Source organism: Vipera berus (genome assembly GCF_964194415.1).
Source record: "Vipera berus genome assembly, chromosome: 4".
Taxonomy (NCBI): domain Eukaryota; kingdom Metazoa; phylum Chordata; class Lepidosauria; order Squamata; family Viperidae; genus Vipera; species Vipera berus.
This window is the reverse complement of record NC_138206.1, coordinates 33430360-33451904: the sequence shown is the minus strand read 5'-3', so window position 1 is coordinate 33451904 and position 21545 is coordinate 33430360. Positions and strand designations below refer to the sequence as shown.

At 36.2% G+C, this 21545-nt stretch overlaps 1 protein-coding gene across 4 annotated transcripts in view; it reads left to right on the top strand.

Moving 5' to 3' along the window:
• SENP7 (SUMO specific peptidase 7) overlaps window positions 1-21545 on the top strand; it is a 42057-nt gene that overhangs the window by 7220 nt on the left and 13292 nt on the right. For 2 of the 4 annotated variants that reach the window (XM_081327498.1, XM_081327499.1), the window contains exons 4-17: window positions 1569-1648; window positions 5409-5606; window positions 6747-6944; window positions 11452-11555; window positions 12697-12863; window positions 13449-13764; window positions 14063-14229; window positions 14645-14782; window positions 17173-17206; window positions 17803-17982; window positions 18751-19004; window positions 19500-19633; window positions 20881-20997; window positions 21400-21519. In XM_081327498.1, the coding sequence (XP_081183624.1) occupies window positions 1569-1648; window positions 5409-5606; window positions 6747-6944; window positions 11452-11555; window positions 12697-12863; window positions 13449-13764; window positions 14063-14229; window positions 14645-14782; window positions 17173-17206; window positions 17803-17982; window positions 18751-19004; window positions 19500-19633; window positions 20881-20997; window positions 21400-21519 (2207 nt within the window). The remainder of the gene's footprint in view (window positions 1-1568; window positions 1649-5408; window positions 5607-6746; window positions 6945-11451; window positions 11556-12696; window positions 12864-13448; window positions 13765-14062; window positions 14230-14644; window positions 14783-17172; window positions 17207-17802; window positions 17983-18750; window positions 19005-19499; window positions 19634-20880; window positions 20998-21399; window positions 21520-21545) is intronic. The other 2 variants (XM_081327500.1, XM_081327501.1) reach the window with 2 other exon arrangements.

The following is a 21545-nucleotide window of genomic DNA, read 5'->3' as shown; positions in this document are numbered from 1 at the left end:
CAAAGACTAATTTGTGACAGGGCTGAATGAGTTGTACTTATACCAGTCCTTGAAGTTCCAGGCGTCGCAGTGCCTTCATGGTCACATGATCCCAATCCACACTTTCAACAATGGACCTTGGATTTTCCACCATTCCAATGTCTCATGGTCACATGTTGCAATTTGTGACCTTCTCTGCCAGCTTCTTATGAGCAGAGTCAAAGGGGAAGCTGGCAAGAAACTGGAAGGCATGGTTATGTGAGGTGCTTACTTAATGGACCACCTGGTCCCATAACTGGAAACTCAGAATTGCTGTTGCTAAGCAGTGTGGTAGTATGAGTGATGTCACATTTTATAACTGCATCACTTAGTGATGTAAATTCCAGTTCCAACTACTGTCATTATGCAAGGACTGCCTGTACTTATTAAGCTCACTATCTGTCCATTCAACTGATACCAAGAAAGTTAAGAAAATCGTGAATCCCAGTGCAGGCAAAACAGAAGTCCTATTCCATTGAACGGTGTACCATTCCTGGAAAGATTAAATAAAATGCTAGCCTTTCCTCTCCTCTTAACTGATATAGGGTACAACCTATCGGTGAAATGCACTAAATATCTGACTACATCAATGCTTCTCCATGCCCCCCTGCTCACCAACCTACTTCGATCATGCCTGTATGCATTTCACTTCTGTTGTGTATAGCTTTTCATTAGGTCTGAACATCACCTCATTATATTAAGATGGATTTGGAGGAAATTCTGCTGAGAGTGACAGATGCATCTGTTTTGGTTTTGCTTGACTGTGATACCTTAAACACTCTGATAGAAGAGGAATGGCTATACTTAATCTGAATTTGACAACTTTGTCTATCTCCACTAATAGTCCCTGAGAATTAGCAATTTGCCAGTTTTATTTTTGATAATTAGATGTCTTTAATTGTAAGCAAGATTCTGTCAGCTTAAATGGAGGTTAAGTAGATTCACTTAGAGCAAGTTTTGAATTATTGGAGGAATTTTTGATTAAAACTGAATAAGGGCATATTGTTATGCAAAAAAAAAAGCTCCCGCTGAACTTGTTTGCTTGTTGATTGATATTTACTTTGCATTTCAATGTGATTCTACTAATTCAAACTTCCTGATTTGATGTGGGAATGAAAATATCCAATTCAGCTCTCCAGATGTTATAGTCAGTCAATCAATCCAATCAATCAATCATTATAGACTGGAAGGGACTTTGGAGGTCTTCTAGTCCAACCCCCAGCTCAAGCAGGAGACCCTGTACCATTTCAAACAAGTGACTGTCCAGTCTCTTCTTAAAAACTTCCAGTGATGAAGCACACACAACCTCTGACAGCAAGCTGTTCCACTGGTTAATTGTCCTCGCTGTTAGGAAGTTTCTCTTCCATACCTTGATTAGTTCCATCCATTGGAAACTAATCTATTAGAAATTGTAGTTCTACAATCAAAATCTTATTCAACAGTGTGTTTATTAGACAAAAAATTTTGTATATCAATTTATGTTATATGTTTGGTGATTTTTCAAAATGTATCTTGTGCTCAGTTTTCCTTAAATATTTTAAATATTTCAGTGGGCAACAGGATCAAAGAATAAAAGGATTCAGTCAAACTGGAAGAGGAAAAACATTGGTGATGAAGGATCAGTATTGGGGTGAGCTGATGATTTTTCATAAATCCATGCCATAATCTATTACTGTATATTCTCGTGGATAAGACCATCTTCAGATAATCTGATCCTCAAATTTTTAATGAAAATACTATGAAAAATGTGCTACCTCTGATAAGCCAAGCCAGACCTTGAAATTTTCAAGTGTTTTAATTTTCACAGTTAGCTTATCCATGAGTCAGTTTAGTCTATGAGATGAGCCAGCTACCTTTTGGATGAGTTTATTCACAAGTACGTAGAGATACTTTAAAAAAGTATTACCATATATACTTGCGCATAAGCCGATTTGAAGATAAGTCACAATCAGTTTTGGGGGTGTATTTTAAAACCTAAGATTCTCAGGATGTACATTACTTGCAGTGGATAAGACTTGTGAAGTATTGATGCCTTGTTTGTAATGTAATAGATCTATTATAAAAAGTATTTGTCACTGACAAAAATGGGCTTGACAGATCTCTGTTTTCTTTCACATTAAAAAAAAGAAAAGAAAAGCAGGGTAAACAGTGCCTGAGGTGATGTATGCACCTTCTGAAAAAATAATTTTCCGCAGAGCAGATTAATATTGAAATATACTACTGTAAAACTATAGTTTTATTGGATTAAAATATGTATCAGATTGCGACTTAAATCAGTTGTTTACATGTCTATTTAGACAACTGTTCTATTTGTTTACTCACTTTCTACCAAATTTGTATTACCATGAAGACTAACCTTGTGGTGAGCTAGGTGGCAAACCAATTTCATAAATAAATAAAGCATTTTGCTTTTATCTCTACTAAAGTGAGGTACACAAATACCAAAACAAATACTGAAATCAGGAATAAACAAAACAGTATATTAAAAGTAAAATCATATGTGTTTAGTACTTGGCAGTTTGGAGATGGATATCCATTTTACAACATTTTCAGACAGCCTGTACTAACTTTAAGAAATTTCCTTATGGTTATAGATTATGACCCCATGTCAATGCTTTCTGAAACTTTTGAAGCAGCTCCAAAACTTTTTAACTTGCTTTGTCCTTTTAGCAAGTAGTGGTTCCTTATTTCTGATCTAATATCTAAAAGAGTAAGTGAACTACGCCCTTTGTAAACAATACATTATTTCTGAACATTGGCTTCTTTGAAATGGAGTTCAATTCCCAGAACTCCCAAAATGCTGGCTGGGGAATTCTGGGAGTTAAAATCCACATATTTTAAAGTTGACAGAGTTGCAAAATACGGCTTTAAACTGGAAGTATCCAGCTGTGAATGAGAGAAAGTGAGAGGGAAAGAGAGATGCACCACAAAGGAGGGAAGGAATCTTTTTTCCTTCTTTCATCCTTGAAAAAAGTGAGCAATTTATTCTTGCGAGGATTACTAATACCATGTACTACAAAAATAACAATAAAAAATTAAAACCATAGTAGGATTAACATATATTTGAAAGTCCTAAGAGAATAAAAAATATTTTGCTGGTACTAAATAATATTAAAAGACATGCCAGGTACACATCATTGGGGAGAGAATTCCAACATTGGGGCACTATGATTGAAAAAGCCCACTCTTAGGTAGTCTCAATAAGAGGGAACATGTGGAGCAGATCCTTGAAAGGTTATGTACAGTGTGAGTCACAACATGAGAAAAAGCATTTTTTTCATATATGGTGGTTCCAAGCCATGAAGAGTTTTATAGGTTAAAACCAGCACTTTGAACTGGGACCAAATGTGGTTTGGAGCCAGTGAAGATCATAACAAACTGATAGGTGTTCTTATCACCCAGTTTCAGGCAATACTCTTGATACAGCATTTTGCAATAATCTAAAAGAAGTTATAGGGCATGGACTACTATAACTAGGGTACAGAATTCACTTTTGTATTTGAAGACAAGAATGGTTTCAGAATCAGTCCTGACTTGTGAAACTGATCCTTGAGAGGAGGAGTAGAAGTTCCATCCAGAACACTCACCTGGACAAATAAATGAACCATTAGCAGCATCTCTGCCTCAGCTAATGTCAACTTTGATTTGTTAAACATCATCCAGTCCATTATCATGAACAGGGAGTTCATCAATTCTACTGTTTCATCTGAATCTCGTGAAAATGAAATGTCCAGTTAGCATACCAGTAGACTTTGTTCTAAATCTCCAATTTATCTCAATCAGCAACTTTTCAGTTGCAGGTATTATCTTCTGTCACATTTCAGTTAACTTTTAGAGGAACCTGGGAACTGCATTCTAGGCTTTGAGGGACATATGTGGCCATGTGATTCAAGTTATCCACCCTTTCATTAGACTACTGTTTAGCTTTGCACAATGATATTTTTATTTTATACTTTCAGTTATTGTTGAAAATAATAAGGCTAGTATTAACATTTCATTCTTGGTTGAATTATGTCTCTGCTGACAGAAAATATTATATAGCTGGTTTTAATGGAATTACACAAAGCAAACAAAAGAGGTAACTTGCAATGTGCAGGAGCGTATATGAAAATACTTTTTCAAATTCTTAAAGCAGAAACTTTTTGCAAGGTGCACAAAACTGCTTTGGGAGCTACACCCATCTATATCCATAGCTGAGAACATTCAATGCTACTTTCAGAATTTTTGTAGAGCCCTAATAGTAATCAAGGCCCTTGGGAATCTGCTTTCTTCATTTTTTCCCCACGATGCAGTTCTTCAATTCTGGAAAAATGGACTTCACAGAGAGTGACAAACTAGAAAATACTTGGGACTAGCAGCTCTTTACTGTTAATAATATAAATAATTGTATGCCCTAGTACAGTGTCAATACTTTGAAAAAACCTGTAATGGACAAAGCGTCTTTCTAAATGATTAATGTTGATGAATCTTTTTCCAGGATTGCATGTCCATTTCAAAAAAGTACTCTTAAGAGTGCTGTGCTTTTTATGCCCAGCTGCTTTGCTTTGCTTTTGCCCAAATGTGTAGAATATATAAAGAAAAATTTGATTTTATCACATGTAATCTAAGGGTTCTCCATTTGCTGATTTGTTTTTGGTGGAAGCATATCCTATAACTAAAATCTCTAGGACTTGTTAATATGCTATGATCACTATGAGCATAGATTTGTCTGGTTATAGACTTAGGTTTCATTTATGTGTAAAATTCATAATTTCTAGAGTTTGAAATTTATCTCTGGATTACAGTTATAAGTTGCTGAATGTATGCCAGTTCAGTATTACTAAACAGTCTTAATTCACCAACTGAATTTTTGAATTTAATTGAAAAAAAAACCAAGAGAGAAGACTAAGCTAATGTCAAAACTGCCAAGAAGATACATCTGTAATTAAGTGGAAATTCTGATTCAGATTTTGGATAGTTCCTTCTCTTTCCAGTTTTAGGTATTGAATTTTCATTGTTATTCTGTGTCCATTTCTGTACTGACAACTTGTAAAGTTAGATCATGGATATTCCTACAGTAATTTCAGAATCTTTCAAACAAGACATTCAATTCTGCCATTTAGGCACAATGACAACGACCTGCATACTATTACAAAATATGTTTCTAATGCAAACTTTGATAAAGATTTCAGTCATTACTGATCCGAAGACAAAGAAGACTACAGTGGCCAAGCAAATGTACAGCAAATAAAGCTGTGTCAGAGAGGAAAATGTAGAAACAATTTCCCTCTGTAGAGTAGAATAAATAACCTTAGCTGAAATCATTTGGATTATGACAGGACACTTGGTTGAATTTATGTATCCTAATTAGACTTCCTTATTTGCTATCATTATTATTATATGTATGGCAGGCAACCCAAAGTTATCTTGACGAATGTCCTGAAGACGGAATTAGGAAGAAAATATATAAAGACGCAGTTTGTAACTGATGCTAATTTATCTCATGCTATCAAGTTGCAGTCAAATCAACAAACCTCATCATCTGTTGACACTCTAGAGATATGGCACATATTAAATCCTCTTCACCAATCCCTTTTTTTATCAGAAAGGTATGTCTTATTAAGTCTGTCTTAGACATAACACAACATGTTATTAAAATAATTGTATACAATTGTGCTTCATGAATAATCAATCCATAGTACATTTTTGTTCACTTTTAATATCTTCACTAAAGCTTCCTGAGGCATCCATGTAATTTCCATTTAGAATTGTTTCATCTGATAGGAAATTTGTAAAGATACATCTCTTTGACAGTTCATGTCTGGGAAGAATTAATTTAAGTTTAACATCTGGAAGAAAATTCAGTTTCTTTTCCCTCTCGCCCCCAAGCTGTTTTTCTTTTAACCTTTTCCTTGAGTGTTCATTAAACTAGTTCTTCAATTCTATTTCCAAAGAAGACATTAAGAATAGCAGCATGCTTCTTCCTTTGTAGATCCCTTGATGTTGCATAGAACTTTAGCATCCCAGCAGAAGATTCCTTTTTTAAAACATTGAAAATGCAGAATGTCTGCAAATGCCTTTTTGGGGATCATCAGATGTCTTAGTGCTCATTGGCATTGTGCAGCAGATCCCTTTAATATGCCAAACCTTTCCTTCCATTTTCTTCCCATGGTAATTTCACCATAATATATGATTCCAAACTAAACAGTCAAATTGAAAATATATTCTTGTTTAGGAATAGTTTCTATAGATAATCCTACATACAGAGTTCAGAAAGAAATAAGTGTGTGTGTGTGTGTGTGTGTGTGTATTGCTGCAAATATTTCTTGTAACCCAAAACACCAGTCAATAGCTTACTAAACTGATGGAAATGTAATTAGGATTTTTAATTGACTTTTTTACATCCATTTGATTGTTTGATTGTGATGAATATTTTTCTCTGTTCAAAATGGATTTTCTCATTTTATTTACTGCATTGTAATGCATAATGATTTTTCTTTTATGACATTAATACCAGTGTCAACAGCTAAAGTACCAAAGTCAATGAAACCATCAGTAGCATTTTTAACTGATCATATCTGAATGTTTCTTTTGGAATACTTCACTCACTTTCTGTTATCTCTTTCCATTCATTTTTGAACATTTTGGGGGGAGCTATGATGAATGAAAATTTGAGATTATTTAGACAGTTATACTATAATAATTCATCATTTTGATGCATTGAAAATTATTAATTATTATATGTATAGCAGGCAACCTAAAGTTATCTTGACGAATATTCTGACGACAAAAACAGGAAGAAATTACATGCAAAAGCAGCTTTTAACTGATGATAAATTATCTGATGCTAACAAGCTGCAATCAGATGAGCAAACCTCCTTATCTATTTCCAGCCTAAAATCATGTCAGACAATAAGTTCTCAGCAGAGCTGTATTTTATCTAAAAGGTATGTCATTCAAAACAATGTTTCAATGATTGTGTTCCTCTTTATCACTAAAAATAGAGTTTCAAACTAATGCATATGGGAATATATATTTGAAGTTGCAGTAAAACAATAAAACACAAATTATCCCAAAGTGAATTCAGTTGGAACAAGTTCATGCATGCTTTAGTTATTAATTTATATAAGTAGAAAGTTTATTTTGGTTATATTGCATCCTTTCTTCATAAGTGCTTATGAAGACCATCTATATGCTCATTGAACTCTTTTTTTCAGTTTTTTGGTTTGATTTTAAGGCATTCACTGGAGCATTTGCTCTATGGATGACATAATCATTGGAAAAGATTAAAATGTATATAGAGTGAAAGTTCCATTACAATATATTCTACTGGGAGGACTTCCATTGTTGACAAACATAATTTTCTTAATAGATGCATGTTTAACATTGAAATACAGTGGAAATCTTCATACTTCATTCAAAAAATTAAGGCCTGAATTCAAAAGATAACAAGTAGCTTATCTTAATATATTCAAACCATAGAATTTGAATTTTCATTTTTTTCTGTATAATTGTCATTTTTTCTGTCTTTTTCTGTCTTTGTCTTCTAAGAAGAGATATTGTATTATTTATCTTATACAAGATATATTTTATTGAGGGTTGTAAATACTGATGGATTGCAATTGTTGAGGTGTTTTCAAAATAGTTTTAAACTATTATCTATATAATTATACTTATTCTAGGATTTCAGTTAAATGGAATTATTTTTAATTGTACCACTATCTTAAAAATGTCTTATTTTTCTTGAGATTAGGATTTTTTTTATTTTGAATGTAAACAAGCATATTCAATTTCAACCAGTTTTCATACTTCAATGTCTCATGTAGGTCTGACAATTTATTTAATAAAACAACAATATCAAATTAGTTAAGAGTCAATTTTAATAAGTTTATTTAAGGCTATTCCTTTCTCTAATGTTATTTTGTTTCTACAGAATTATTGTAATAACTTTTATCTTTATTCACTCGTTATAAGAAAGTTCTTCTGAGTTATGTTACTCACTTCCTTAAAAGTACTATGATTTAGATTTAGATTTTATTAGATTTATATACCGCCCTTTCCCGAAGGACTCAGGGCAGTTTACAGGGCATTTTAAAATCATATCAATATAAAATACAAAGTTAAAAGAGAATTAAAAGATTAAATTATCCCTGAAAATAAAACCCCAGTTAAAATTCTCAGCCTGGGTCAGAGAGCTCAAAGAGCCAAGTCTTCAGGTCCCGGCGGAATGAGCGTAGGTCAGGGGCAGTCCTGAGCTCCACGGGCAGCTGGTTCCAGATGGTAGGCGCACCCACAGAAAAGTCCCTCTCCCTGGGTGTTATCCGCCGGCAATCTTTTACCGGCGGCACCCTGAGAAGACCCTCCCTCTGCGAGCGCACTGGACGAAGGGAATTTGATGCTGGCAGCAGGTGTTCCCTCAAATATCCCGGACCCAAGCCATTTAGGGCTTTATAGGTCATCACCAGCACTTTGAATCTCACCCGGAGGGCAACCGGAAGCCAATGCAGCTCACGGAGTAGAGGTGTTACATGGGAGTATCGGGAAACCCCCATCACAACTCGCGCGGCCGCATTCTGCACCAGTTGTAGTCTCCGAATGGTTCTCAAGGGCAGCCCCATGTAGAGAGCATTGCAATAGTCTAAACGGGAGGTCACGAGCGCATGAGTGACTGTGCGTAGGGCATCTCGGTCCAGGTAGGGTTGTAACTGGCAGACCAGGCGAACCTGGGCAAAAGCTCCCCTGGTCACGGTTCGTATATGATCTTCAAAATTGAGCCGTGAGTCCAGGAGGACACCTAAGTTGCGAGCCTTATCAAGGGGGGTAACACCTCACCCCCCATCATTAAAGATGGAATAGTTTGGTTAGCCCGAGATGCCGGTACGCAAAGCCACTCAGTCTTGGCAGGATTGAGACGAAGCCTGTTTCTCCCCATCAAGACCTGGACCGCCTCCAGGCAACGGGACATCACGGCGAGGGATGCAAATAAAAAGGAAATTATTTATAAAAATGTAATGTTATTGCATTTTATTATTTAATTAGTTTGTAGGCCTAGCTTAGGGACGCGGTGGCTTAGTGGGTTAGGACGCTGAGCTTGTCGATCAGAAGGTCGGCAGTTTGGCGGGTCGAATCCCGAGTGCTGCGTAACAGAGTGAGCGCCTGTTACTTGTCCCAGCTTCTGCCAACCTAGCAGTTCGAAAGCACGTAAAAATGCAAGTAGAAAAATAGGGACCACTCCGGTGGGAAGGTAACAGTGTTCCGTGTGCCTTTGGCGTCTAGTCATGCCAGCCACATGACCACGGAGACGTCCTCGGACAAGCGCTGGCTCTTCGGCTTTGAAACGGAGATGAGCACCGGCCCCTAGAGTTGGAAACGACTATCACGAATGTGTGGGGGAACCTTTACCTTTACCTTTAGGCCTAGCTTTGTGTTGCATAGAATAAGCAATATGTTCCAGCATACCCAAGCAATTACATTTTTATAGCTTAAAACTTCTGAATATTTTACAAAAGTAATCCCATATAAAGTAGCTTACAGTAGTAGCATGACATGGAAATAAATAAAGCTGCAATATGATATGTTTTGTTTTGGAGCTTTTTCCATTTAGAGATGATGATGATGATGATAGGTTTTCTTCAGGTTGTTAGTCCCAGGAAATGGACCAGTATTCCAAGTTTCAGTAGTAACATAAAATAAATTGTTCCTCAACAAATTCATTTTTTCACTTCTAGTTTTCTGAATGAAGGGTTTGGTGGCATCAACATCATCATAATCACCATTCTCATTATTGTTGAGCTGAGTTGAGCTGAGGCTGAGCGGCCTTCAATCCTATGAACTATTTGTAGTCTTGAACAACTGAGATACTGGTTTACCATTTCAGTGAGAGTTTGATTTGTGGATTTTTATATCAGTAGTGAGACAAAGAAAGCTTGTATGTTTTTAAATCAGATTTTTGATTGATAGAATCAAGTTAGATAATCTTGTAATTATAAGAGTCTATAATCCTATGGGTTTGGGACAATTTAGAAATGGAAATTCAACTTTGGATTCTGTTCATAAATCTCTACCAGGCTCCAAGCTTTTTCATTTGAACACAGAAAACCTTTATCTCAGAAAATCCCTTAAAGTGGGCATGACAGGATGATTTACTGAATCCTGCATTTCCTGCTACTCTGGCAAGCCTACAAACATGCTATCCCCACTACCTATCATTTAGCCAGCACTGATATTGATCTAAAGTTTATTTCCAAATACTGTGAGCATTAGGGAAGATTTTTTAAAAACAATAGGCCATAAAAGATAAACACAGTATTCAGTGCTCTGATCATCTAAAGCCAATAGAGCTATAAGGTTTACCAAAGAGGGTTGTTTCTCTGTATATTGAATTATTATTCTACTAAAACCACATGGAATTAGCATAGCACACAAGCCAACTAAAGCCCTTCAAAACATCCTAAGCAAACCAAAAGATCCAGCAACCCCAGAAGAAAAAAACAGGAGTCATCTATTCTACAACATACAATATAAGAACTGAACAACCACTATGTAGGACAAACAGGCAGAAGACTGGCAGAACACATCCATGAACACCAACTGGCAGTCAAAAGGCATAATCAACATTCTTTAATTTCACAACATATAGACAGATTTAACCATAGTTTCAATTGGGAAAATGTGACAATCTTAGATCTGGCCAAATCCAAAAATGCCAGGGAATTTCTAGAAACCTGGCACTCTGACAAATCAGCCATCAATAGACACATAGACATTAACAACATATATAGACTATGCAAAAGAGACAAATCAACAGCCCCAAAGGGGAAAAGACTCTAGCACCTCTCTACCAGTAGTCAGCACTCAGATCAGCATAGATGAACTACAAGGTCAACTTCAGACCAACAGTCAAGTAAGCAATACCCCAATCAAGAAACTGCCAAAGAGCCATTAGTAAACAGCCAAATCAAAGAATTACTAAAACCATCCCCACCCACCCAGACAGGCAAGACACCAGAATATAAACTGACAGCAAGCAGCACTCCATACTAGCACTGATGATGTTACCTAGTTAGGGTAATGAAACGTTTGCAAGAAAACAAGCTCAGAGAGCACCAAGAACCCCTTATTTCAACTAAGAACTACAAATATTCTTCATTGAATTATTATTATTGGCAGTTTTATTGAGATCCGTTTTGAGGAATATATATGGCAATCTAGCTCAGAAGTGAGCAGGATTAAGTATTTGAATAAGTTGTTGTTGTTGTTGTTGTTTGTTTGGTCTGTAGACAAGATTAGAAAGTAAAAGTCATCCCAAAGAAAGCAATGGCAATCTAAATATTGTTGCAAATAAAATCTGACTATCAGTAGGGATTGAGCCAAATTCAGGAGTTGATCTACACTTTGGGGGGTGTTGTTTACTTGATTTTTGTTTTGTTAATTAATAATTCTGTTTCTTCCCAGATATGAAAGTTATTCAAAAAGATCACATGAAAAGAAGCAATCTAAAGATACAGAACTTAGTAGTGCTTTGCAGACTTTAAGAAAATGTGATGTATTGCTAGAAGGTTTGTGAATAATATATGTTTAACCCCTTGTAATATTTAGATAAAACATAAAGTTGGCCAGGATAGAGTTATCTCTGATCTAAAGTCAGCACAATCATTGTGTTTTTGTATTATTGAAGTATGTTTTATACATATTGTTTTATCATAAAGTAGAAATCAATGTTAGTTTCATTGATAATTTCATCCACAAAGTCATTCTGTTCATTTACATGGCATATCACATCTTACAGATATGTGCACAACTTGCATTATAGTTGTATATGAAAGTTTTTGAAGCAATTATTTGAAAATCATGCTGCACCAAATGCTATAGAATCGGTAGACTCACAAGATCATGTGACATGTCGCGACATATCACAATTTTTTCCCCATTGCTGGCAATGGGGTGGGCGCAGGTTTGGCATGACACAACTGGCCCGTGAGCCGGCTGTTTGACACCCCTGCTATAGAACGTAATACTCACAAAGATCATAATGTCAGACATCAAGACTTCTTTCATTTTAATATAGTTTAGAATGAAACAGAATTGATATTTTCTTCATTTTCTAATAATTGAAGAAATGATAATTAAATAGTAATTAAAAATACATCAAATAAGCAGATAAAACACACACACACTGAGTATAGGACAGGCTTGAAATTATTAGTATGTAGAGGCATCCTATAGCTTCAGTACGTTATTGATAAATATTTTGCAACCTTCTTAGAGGTATCTAAAAATTGGTCACAAAGAAGAATATTTGAAGTGTGTTGTATTTGGAATGAAATTTTTTACTGTTGTAGCGACTGTGCATCTAGAACTATCAAAACTAGCTGTTTCAGTTTGTTTAGTAAGATTTTTAAATGTTATCTTTCATATATTCTTCCAACCATTAGTGTAGAGATTGGCAAACTAGATATTTTAGACTTCATATACCATCAGCCTAGCAGTTGAGGATTGTAGTTTTGCCAAAACATCCAGTGGTTTCCTTCTATTGCCACATAAGCTTTCGGTTTCTCTTTGCATGTACATGAGTAGCATGTACAAAGTGGAGGAATAGAATAGAGTGGTTGTTTTCTGGAATTAAATGGGCTTGAATGGAAGTATGAATAAAAATGTATTTCCATTTGTCTCTTCAATATTTCATTATTTTAAATAAAGACTGCAGCATCAATAAAGGTGGACACAAGGCAGAGAAAAAGCAAGAGGACTTCAAAAATCTTTCTCCTTCTTTGAGGAAGTCAAGCTGCCAGAATAATGAAAGCAGAAAAAGAAGAAGTGTTTTACGTATCCACTGGAATGAAGCTTCTCCCAAAAAATCATTACTGGTAAGTATATATATACATACATATACATGGCATCCAAACATGCCGTGCCGACGCTTTGTTCTCATTATTACAGACTTTTTAGAATAAACAATGCTGAAGGTTCTTTGAAATGTTTCATTAGTCGGAACCATGACATATATATTTGTACCTGTACATGAATTCATAAAAAGAGGGATGGAAAGGTTTTTCAAGATCTGCATCATCTTGGTGGAAATTCTCATGGTTCATAATGGATATGAAGAGAATGAAAGATTTGAGGCCAGTAAAACTGGGTCTGGGGCAGGGCATACATTTATATTTATAAACTCATGTTGCCAATTCTTTATGAGTCTTTATAAGTCTTTGTACCTTCTGGTAGTATATCATTCTTAACTGTTCATCTGTGGAAGGAGATGACACAGGCTGCTAAGTTAATCATCTGATTTTGACAATACTCATATGATTCAGAGTAGCAAGCACTTTTTGTTAAGTATGAGAGAGAACATAACAGCAATCTACAGACGCTCCAAAAGCAAAGGCATTTGGAGTCAGGATGAAATGCTTTCTAAGGCTTGAAAGAACGTTCATTTCTTAATATTGTTACAGAAAGAACACAAGACAGAATCAGTTCAATCACCTGGTGACCAAGATTCAAGTGAGAACCACCAGAATCTTATGCACAATCTACAGGAAGAAAATATTCATCAGCCTTTGGAATCAGATTTTAATGAAACATTAAATACCACTGATCTAGGCATTACTGGATGCTGTCCAAGTAAAAATAATTCAAACGATGAGGATAAATCAATTTTGTCTGTACTCAGCTCTTCTGTGAAGGAAGAAGTGAATACAACTTCCCCGCTGAAAAATCTATTGAATAAATCTGAAATGAATAAGGGGGCTGCTGAGTCATCAGAGCCAAGTAAGTGTTTATAACTTTTTAAAAATTGGGTAAGGTAGACACAAATGAGTTTACACAAATAAGCTATACTAATTTCATCAGCAGGGTCCCCAACCCCCGGTCCATGGACTGGCAATAGGCAGGCAAGCAAAGCCCCATCCACGGGATGCAGGCAGCATATGTAACCATGCCCCCTCCAATCCATGGAAAAGCCTCTCTCCATGGAACTGGTCCCTTGTGCCCAAAAGGTTGGGGGCTGCTGATTTATAGGAACATTCAGGCTTTACATCATATTTATTTTGCTTTTATTTTATTTTAGTTGTCCTTTCTAGTGATGAAGAGGATCTTTCTGAGCTACAGGATCCTGAGACATATTTCCAGACTGAGAAAGGCCATGAAATGGAGAATAATGATAAAGAACAGAAAAATGTTCTACATTTATCAGAAGATCCGTCACAGTCTGAGACTAAAAGCAAAACAAAACAAGTAATAAATGTTTGCTCTATTAATTATATGTTAGAATTCACACCTTTGCACTATGCAGAAGTAATAACCTTACATATTTATTCTCTCATCAATCATGTAGATATCAAAGAAGCCTATTAATTGTAATCACATTTACACTGTCTGCTTTTAATATGTATGGATTTGAGAGAGAGAGAGAGACTCAGAAAGGTACTAAATGCTTAGTGATTATATAACTGGCTTCTTCATGTGATTCTTGTATGTGAGGTATTCAGTACATGAGTAAAATACATTATCTTTTGCTTCTCTTTATGGTTGCTAATAAAAATTCTGAAATCATAATAGGAATTTAGAATTTGGAGAAGCTATTTTAAAATAGCTAGCTGAATGGTTTGTTAGACTGGTCAATTAATTTGTGCATATTTTTTTTTCATAGGTATCAGCTGATCCACTTGTTCTTCATTCCTCTGCAGATCACAGCATCATCAATGAACACGGGCCCCTTGCCTTAGATATAAAGTTTGAAAGGCTATATTTTGGAAAATATAAAGGAGCAGCAGCAGGATGTGCTAGAGTAAGTTTATGTTACTAATTGAAGCCAGGCATCTTCCTTTGCAGAAATCTGCTTTAAAAATTGAATAAAATGCGGCTGCCATGAGGCTGCAGAACAAGCGGGGCGGAGGTAAGGAACCAGTATACCGGTTTCTTACCGCTGCCCGGTTTGTTCCACAGCCTCATGGCAGCGGCATTGGGCAGCAGGCGGCAAATGGCCGGTTTCAGCATGATGCAGCTGTTTGCCATTTTCCGTATTGTGCCCAATACTGCAGCAATGCAGCTCGGCGGAAAGCGGCTGTGAAACAAGTGGGTCAGGTTTTTCCCTGTGCTGCTGCTGCCTTTCCCCCCCACCCGCCGCGCGGATCACACTGCTGCCGTTGCCGTTCCCCCACTGTTCCCCACCATGCAGGTCTCGCTGTCTCCGCCGTTCCTACCCGCCACATGGATCGCGCTACTGCCGCCCCCCCACCCGCCACGCAGATCACGCTGCCTTTTCCAAGCTCTGGAGCTTGCATCCACAGCGCCCTCCCCCCCACAGCCGATCCAGGTGGCAGAGGCCTTTTCCAAGCCTCCGGAGATCAGATTGGGCTGCTGAGGTGCCGCAAAATCGCCCTGCAGCCATGGATGCGAGCTCCGGAGGCCTGGAAAATGCTTCTGCCGCCCAGATCTAGGAGCCTGATTGGATTGGCCGATCCAATCGGCCTTGTGTGTGTGTGTGTGTGTGTGAAATCGCTATGGAGCCCTAGATCTGGGCGGCAGAAGCATTTTCCAGGCCTCTGGCCACGGGGCAATTTTGCGGTATGCTAGCGGCCCGATCCGGGCTTCCGAGGCCTGGAAAATGCTTCTGCCGCCCAGAGGGGCCGTGTGGGGGGGTGCAAAATCACTCTGCAGTTGTAGATGCAAGCTCCGGAGGTTTGGAAAATGCTTCTGCCACCCAGATCTAGGGAGGCAGAGTGATTTTGCGCCTCCCCCCCATGGCTGATCTGGGCGGCAAAAGCATTTTCCAAGCCTCTGGAGCTCGGATCGGGCCACTGAGGTGCCGCAAAATTGCCCTGTGACCATGGACGCGAGCTCCGGAGTCCTGAAAAAGGCCTCTGATGCCTGGATTGGCCATGTGGGGTGCGCGAAATTGCTCTGCAGACCTAGATCCAGGTGGCAGGTGGGGCCTTTTCCAAGTGGCCGCAGCAGCACAATCCATGTGGTGGGTGGGTGGGAGCGGCAACGGCAGGGTGATCCGCGTAGCCAGTGGGGGATTTCGCACCCCCCCACAGCCGATCCGGGCAGCGGAGGCCTTTTCCAGGTCTCCAGAGCCTGGATCAGACCACTGAGGTGCCACAAAAATTGTTCTGGAGGCTTACCTGGACTCGTGCTGGCAGCTGCCTTCACCATCCAGCCTGGATCCATCCAACTCTTGCAGCTGCTCCCTCTTAGTGCGGAGAGAAAGAGAGTGAGAGTGCCAGCACACATGGAGAGGCAGAGGGGAGCAGCCTGGCCCGGCCTCGCTTCGGGGCAATGGCATACATGCCCACAGGGACAGCTCTGTATGCCACCTGTGGCACGCGTGCCATAGGTTCGCCATCACGGTTATATGCATTTGTTATACAGCTGAATATTCAAGGAATTGTTAAAATAAAAGAAATAACTTGGAAGAATTGGTGAACATAAAATAATGTTATCAATTGTTAGTTTGGTACTGGATTTCCTTCAGAAATCCCATCCTCCTAATGTATTCTTTGATTAACTGAGAATAGATACGCACTTTCAAACAAAAAAAAAAATCCATCTTTCTTCTTGTTCTAGAAAGCTAGAAAAGGTGGAAAATAAACTTTAGATATAGTCTTCAAAGAAGTAATAACATTTTAAAAAGTAATATGTGAATAATTTGAAAACTGCTACTATTTAAAAACTTGATATTATATTCTATTAAAACTTTCTATTATATATAATATTACTATCAGTTTGAATAAATGTTTCAATTTGTTCCTCATTATAGCTGTTACAATCAAGTGTAATTCAACAATTTTCACCAGATTTTCCTAAATCCTCCATTTAGTTCCTACTAGTATGCTCTTTTTATTTGAATGTCTCTTTGGAACTTTATGAAAGGAAAATCGGCTTTTTACTTGAAAGTAATTTTATTAAATTTTATAGTTGAGGGGAAGCCTTACGACTGACATGAATTTAAACAAAAAATACAAGTTGTCATAAATTGCTTAGGTGTATTTTAGGATTTTAAAATTTTAAAACTGCCACAGGACATTCTGGAAACACATTAGATAGTTAAAATATTGTTTGAAATATTGTGATCTATTGTTTGAAATATTGTGATCAAATTCTAATCAAAGACTATATTTCTAATTTCTTCTACTAAGAAAGTTTAATTTTCTATTTCTGCTTTTTTATTTGAAGTTTACCATCAGTTACTTTACAATCCCATTTGAAGGTAAGATTCTATATTGCTTTCTTGTATTTCCTAAGCAAGTGATTGACTAAGCCTTACAAGAACCTTACTCAAATTTGATTTCATAACTTAATTAGTACAAAATTAATTTCTTTCTTTTGGTATTATTACTTTCCTATACAATAAAAAGAGCTATTTGATCAGTTCTAAAAATGTAATATATATATATATATACCTTTTCACTGAAATCATGGTTCTAATCACTATTATCAGAATAGTTCTAAATATTATAGCACTAAAGTAATGAATAACCTGGCATTTCTAAAAACCTTCTGACTTCTGTTGACCAAATAAGAAGCAGAAGAATTATTATTTTGCCAGTAGTGTTTTCATTTTAAAACAGTTATAAACTTGATTGTCAAAAAAGTGAGCTAAGCATAAATAATGAGCATAAATAGATCTTTCAGAGACCCAAAAGCCCTATGTATCTTGTCAAATCTAAAGCCTGCCTCTGTCCCTTTTTAGAGAACATTGTTTTGAGACTGCTGTTGGCAGAAAGATTACCACTGCATATTTTTCCATAGGTCCAGAGCAGATCTGCTATCTCATTGATATGCATTAAATTATTTTCCCTACAGTCGCAGTGAACAAGAAAATTGTACTCTCAATAGATTCCATGCACTTAAAAAGATTTGGACTGTGGACAAATAAAGATTCATCAGATTTTGGGAATAGTGCTATCATTTTCCTTTGGCTGTCATTAGATTATATGGAACAAGTTGAAAATCAACTAGGAAGAATTATATTAAATAAGCAAGGTATGTGTAGATACGGGTTGCAATAAAAATGTGATTAATAAAATAAATATAGGTTGGAAATTTTAAGGAGTGCAGTTGTTTGAGAGTGTGGGTGTGATTAGCCAGGCTCATTGTCAGGTTTTGATTTTTATTTATTATTTCTTTTATAATTATTGCATTGCCTTTTCTGTTCTGATTGCCCAGAATCACTTTGAAGTTGGGCAGTGTCTAATTGAATGCATTAAATTTAATTAATTAAAATAGTTCCATTCCTGATTCTTCTGGATACTATTCTGTCATGAGAGCCACTTCTGATCAATCCTGAATACCGCTGATTAACATTTAACATACATTTGTAGTCTTGAATTTTTGGCTTTCATGTAGCTCTGGAAGATGTAAATATTTTAACTTCATGGTATGTAAAACTTGTAAACCAGAAATTCAAGAAAATATAGGGAAGTTATAAAACAAATGTAACCTGTGTTGTCATTTATCTTAACTAAATTCAGACATAATCATTGAATCCACCTTGTGGGTTTCTGGGAAGCAAAAATGTGGCTGCAAATACTCTTTCCTGCCCTCAACTAGTAGTTCTTATTTATTCAGCTTTTTAAAATGATTTTTTTCACCAACTGGTGCTGTTGTGATTTTCATATTTTTGATTTACTATTTCAGTACATTTTTAACATTGCAATCTAAATTGTTAATTCAGTTTTTTAAAGTTAGAATTAGTTGGTGATGGTGCTAATTTTGTGGTCCTAATAGGCTTTCTTTCATTATTTCTTACAGTTAAAGGAAGCAAATTTATTTTTATTCAGTTATCTCAGATGCTCACAGAAAAGGAGCAGGTAATGCTGAACAGGATAATTGCAGAAATAAGCACAAAGATTCATTCTGCAGATCTTACCGACTTTTTACCTTGGCAGCAAGCCATTGAAGAAATCTCATGTGAAGAAAATTCTTTCATGCATTATTGCTATGAAACATTTCAGAAGTACTTAGAAAGGAACAGAACTTCAGTTTCAGCACAGCAATCCCTTGAGGTAAATATATTGTTCTGTAACAAATAATTTGTAGAATTTGAATTTTTCTGTAAATTTTAAAGCAAAACAATTATATTTTTCCCTGAAGCTCATAAATTTAGGGGTACCTAAACTAATGTAGAACATTATAGCATTTTGTTATTGCTACAATACTTTCATAATTTTGCTACAGTATTTATATAATTCCAACATGGAATCATAGCTGCAGAATAAAAATATCTTTTCTTGTTAGAACTTATTTTAAGTTATTTCCTACTACTTGAAATATTTAAATTGAGACATCCCTGATGGGAGGAAAATCTATCACAAAAAGTTTAAATGGTCTATTCTATCAGGATCTAAGTCCAGATGATAGGTTTGGTGAGGAATATGAAATGGCTTTTAATTCTGAAAGCAATACTATGTGCTATTTTTTTGCAGCCAATTTAAATGTTTGGGTACTGCCGTCCCATCGTACACTTAATCTGCTCTAATATAGAACTTTCTTTTTGCCAGGAATGCAAATCAGATCTCATCAAGCCCAATTATACCTTGCTGCAGAAACAACATAGTGGGCAACACTCCTTTTGTATTTGTTCTGGGAAAGGAAATGGATGGAAGGAGTTGCAGGAGACTGGACCTATGAAGAAGTATGTATGACAGTTTTATGTAATAGTGAAACATCCAACTAATGACACAGGCCTCTATTTATTAACAACTTTACTTTTTGTGTACTAGATTGATAATTGAATATAACATAACATGTAAAAATAAAATTATAGTTTAAAATGTGTAATTTCATTCTTGGGTGTCTACCTTTCAAACCCGTAAAGCTTTCTTGTTCAAAAAAGTCACAGCAGAAATAAATTTTGCTCCGTTGATCTTAGTAGGTATTTGTTTCCCTATAGGAACGTACTACATTCATGTGGCACTTATGTTCTGGCTACCATCCTTCACAATTGCATCATTTTGCTTCTGTTGTTTAACGTTTTATTCTCAATAATATTCCAGCCAAATGGAGGCTTATATCCCAAGAATAAAAAATGAAGTTATTCTTGCAAAATCAGGATTTATCAGTTCTCCATCCACTGCAGCCCTTTCCCTGAAATTGCTTCTCAGGATCAAATGATCTTCCAGAATAGTGCAATATGGCATTGGGATAAGCCATTAGCAACAATTTGAGATATTCTTTACTTAGCTTGTATCATTTACTGCCTCTCCTTCCTCAAAGTGGAAGTGCCTCATCAGGCAATTCAGTATCAGATAAGCTTTCTACAACCTGAGGAAGGGATGTGAGCAGTTCTTATATGAATAAAAGCCATCCATTCTGCTTCCCAGATCTTAGGCATTACAGTATTTTCTAATTCATTGAGCTTTAAATTATCTTCTGAAAAGTTTTCCTCAATCAGGGGAAGGAGAACAGCTGAGTTCAGTTCTACTAACATAGGCCGTCCAGATGTACATGCAATGTATTTTATAGGCAATAACTTTGTTATCTAGATGTCTTATTAGACAGCAGAACTGGGCCAGGATTATAAATTTAGAGACAATCTTAAATAATTGTCTGTATATCTTAATGTAGTTATACACCTTTCTGAAATATGATATCACATTTAATGGAAAAATCTTAACACCAGCTGGAAATAAAATGTTTAATATCTTTTTAAAGTTTTCACTGTGTTTCCTATTATTCAGTAATTACATATATGTTGTATACTTTCAAATCAAAGCTAAGATTTTATTTTTTTAAAAAAAATCCCTAAGATTCCACTGATAGAATAAAATTTGGATTTTATGTTTATAAAAATAAACTACAAGAAATAAAAAAATAAATTATTTAGTCCAAACATTGGTAGTAACTTCACCATAATTATTTCATTTTGTTTTTGTTTCTCAGCTTGATTGTTTATCCTCCTTCACCTGCAAAAGGAGGACTTGGTGTCACAAAAGAGGATTTGGAGTGTTTAGAATATGGAGAATTCCTTAATGATGTGATCATTGATTTTTATCTTAAGTAAGTAAAATTGATGATAAGTTCCTTTGCAGTTGACAGAGTTATTGCTTGATAGGAGACAATTCGGAATGCTGAAAGAAGTTTCTCCTTCCTCTAAATCAACCTGTAAGTGATTTTTCTGTATTTGTACTGGTTAAATATCAGCTTGTTGGAAATTTAATTATTTAAGTTCACTCCTAATTATTTTAGAATGTCAAAAACACAACTTCCAAATATTTAGTGTAAAAGAAATCAATTGTATAAATAGCCAGTCACTTTAATGCCTTTGACATTTTCTCCAGGCAAACTGAAGAACAAAAATAACAAGCATTACACTTTGCTAAAATGCATATAAATGAGTAACAAAAAAACCATTTTCACATAAGAAATAGAACAGCATTTTTTCTTTGATCCATTTGGTAGATATCTGCAATTAGAAAAAGCTCCCAAGGAACTTGCAGATCGGTCACACATATTTAGCAGTTTCTTCTACAAGTGCTTGACCAGGACAGAGAAGAACTCGGAAGAAAACCCAAAACTGTCGTAAGCTGATTTTAAATAAGTAACAT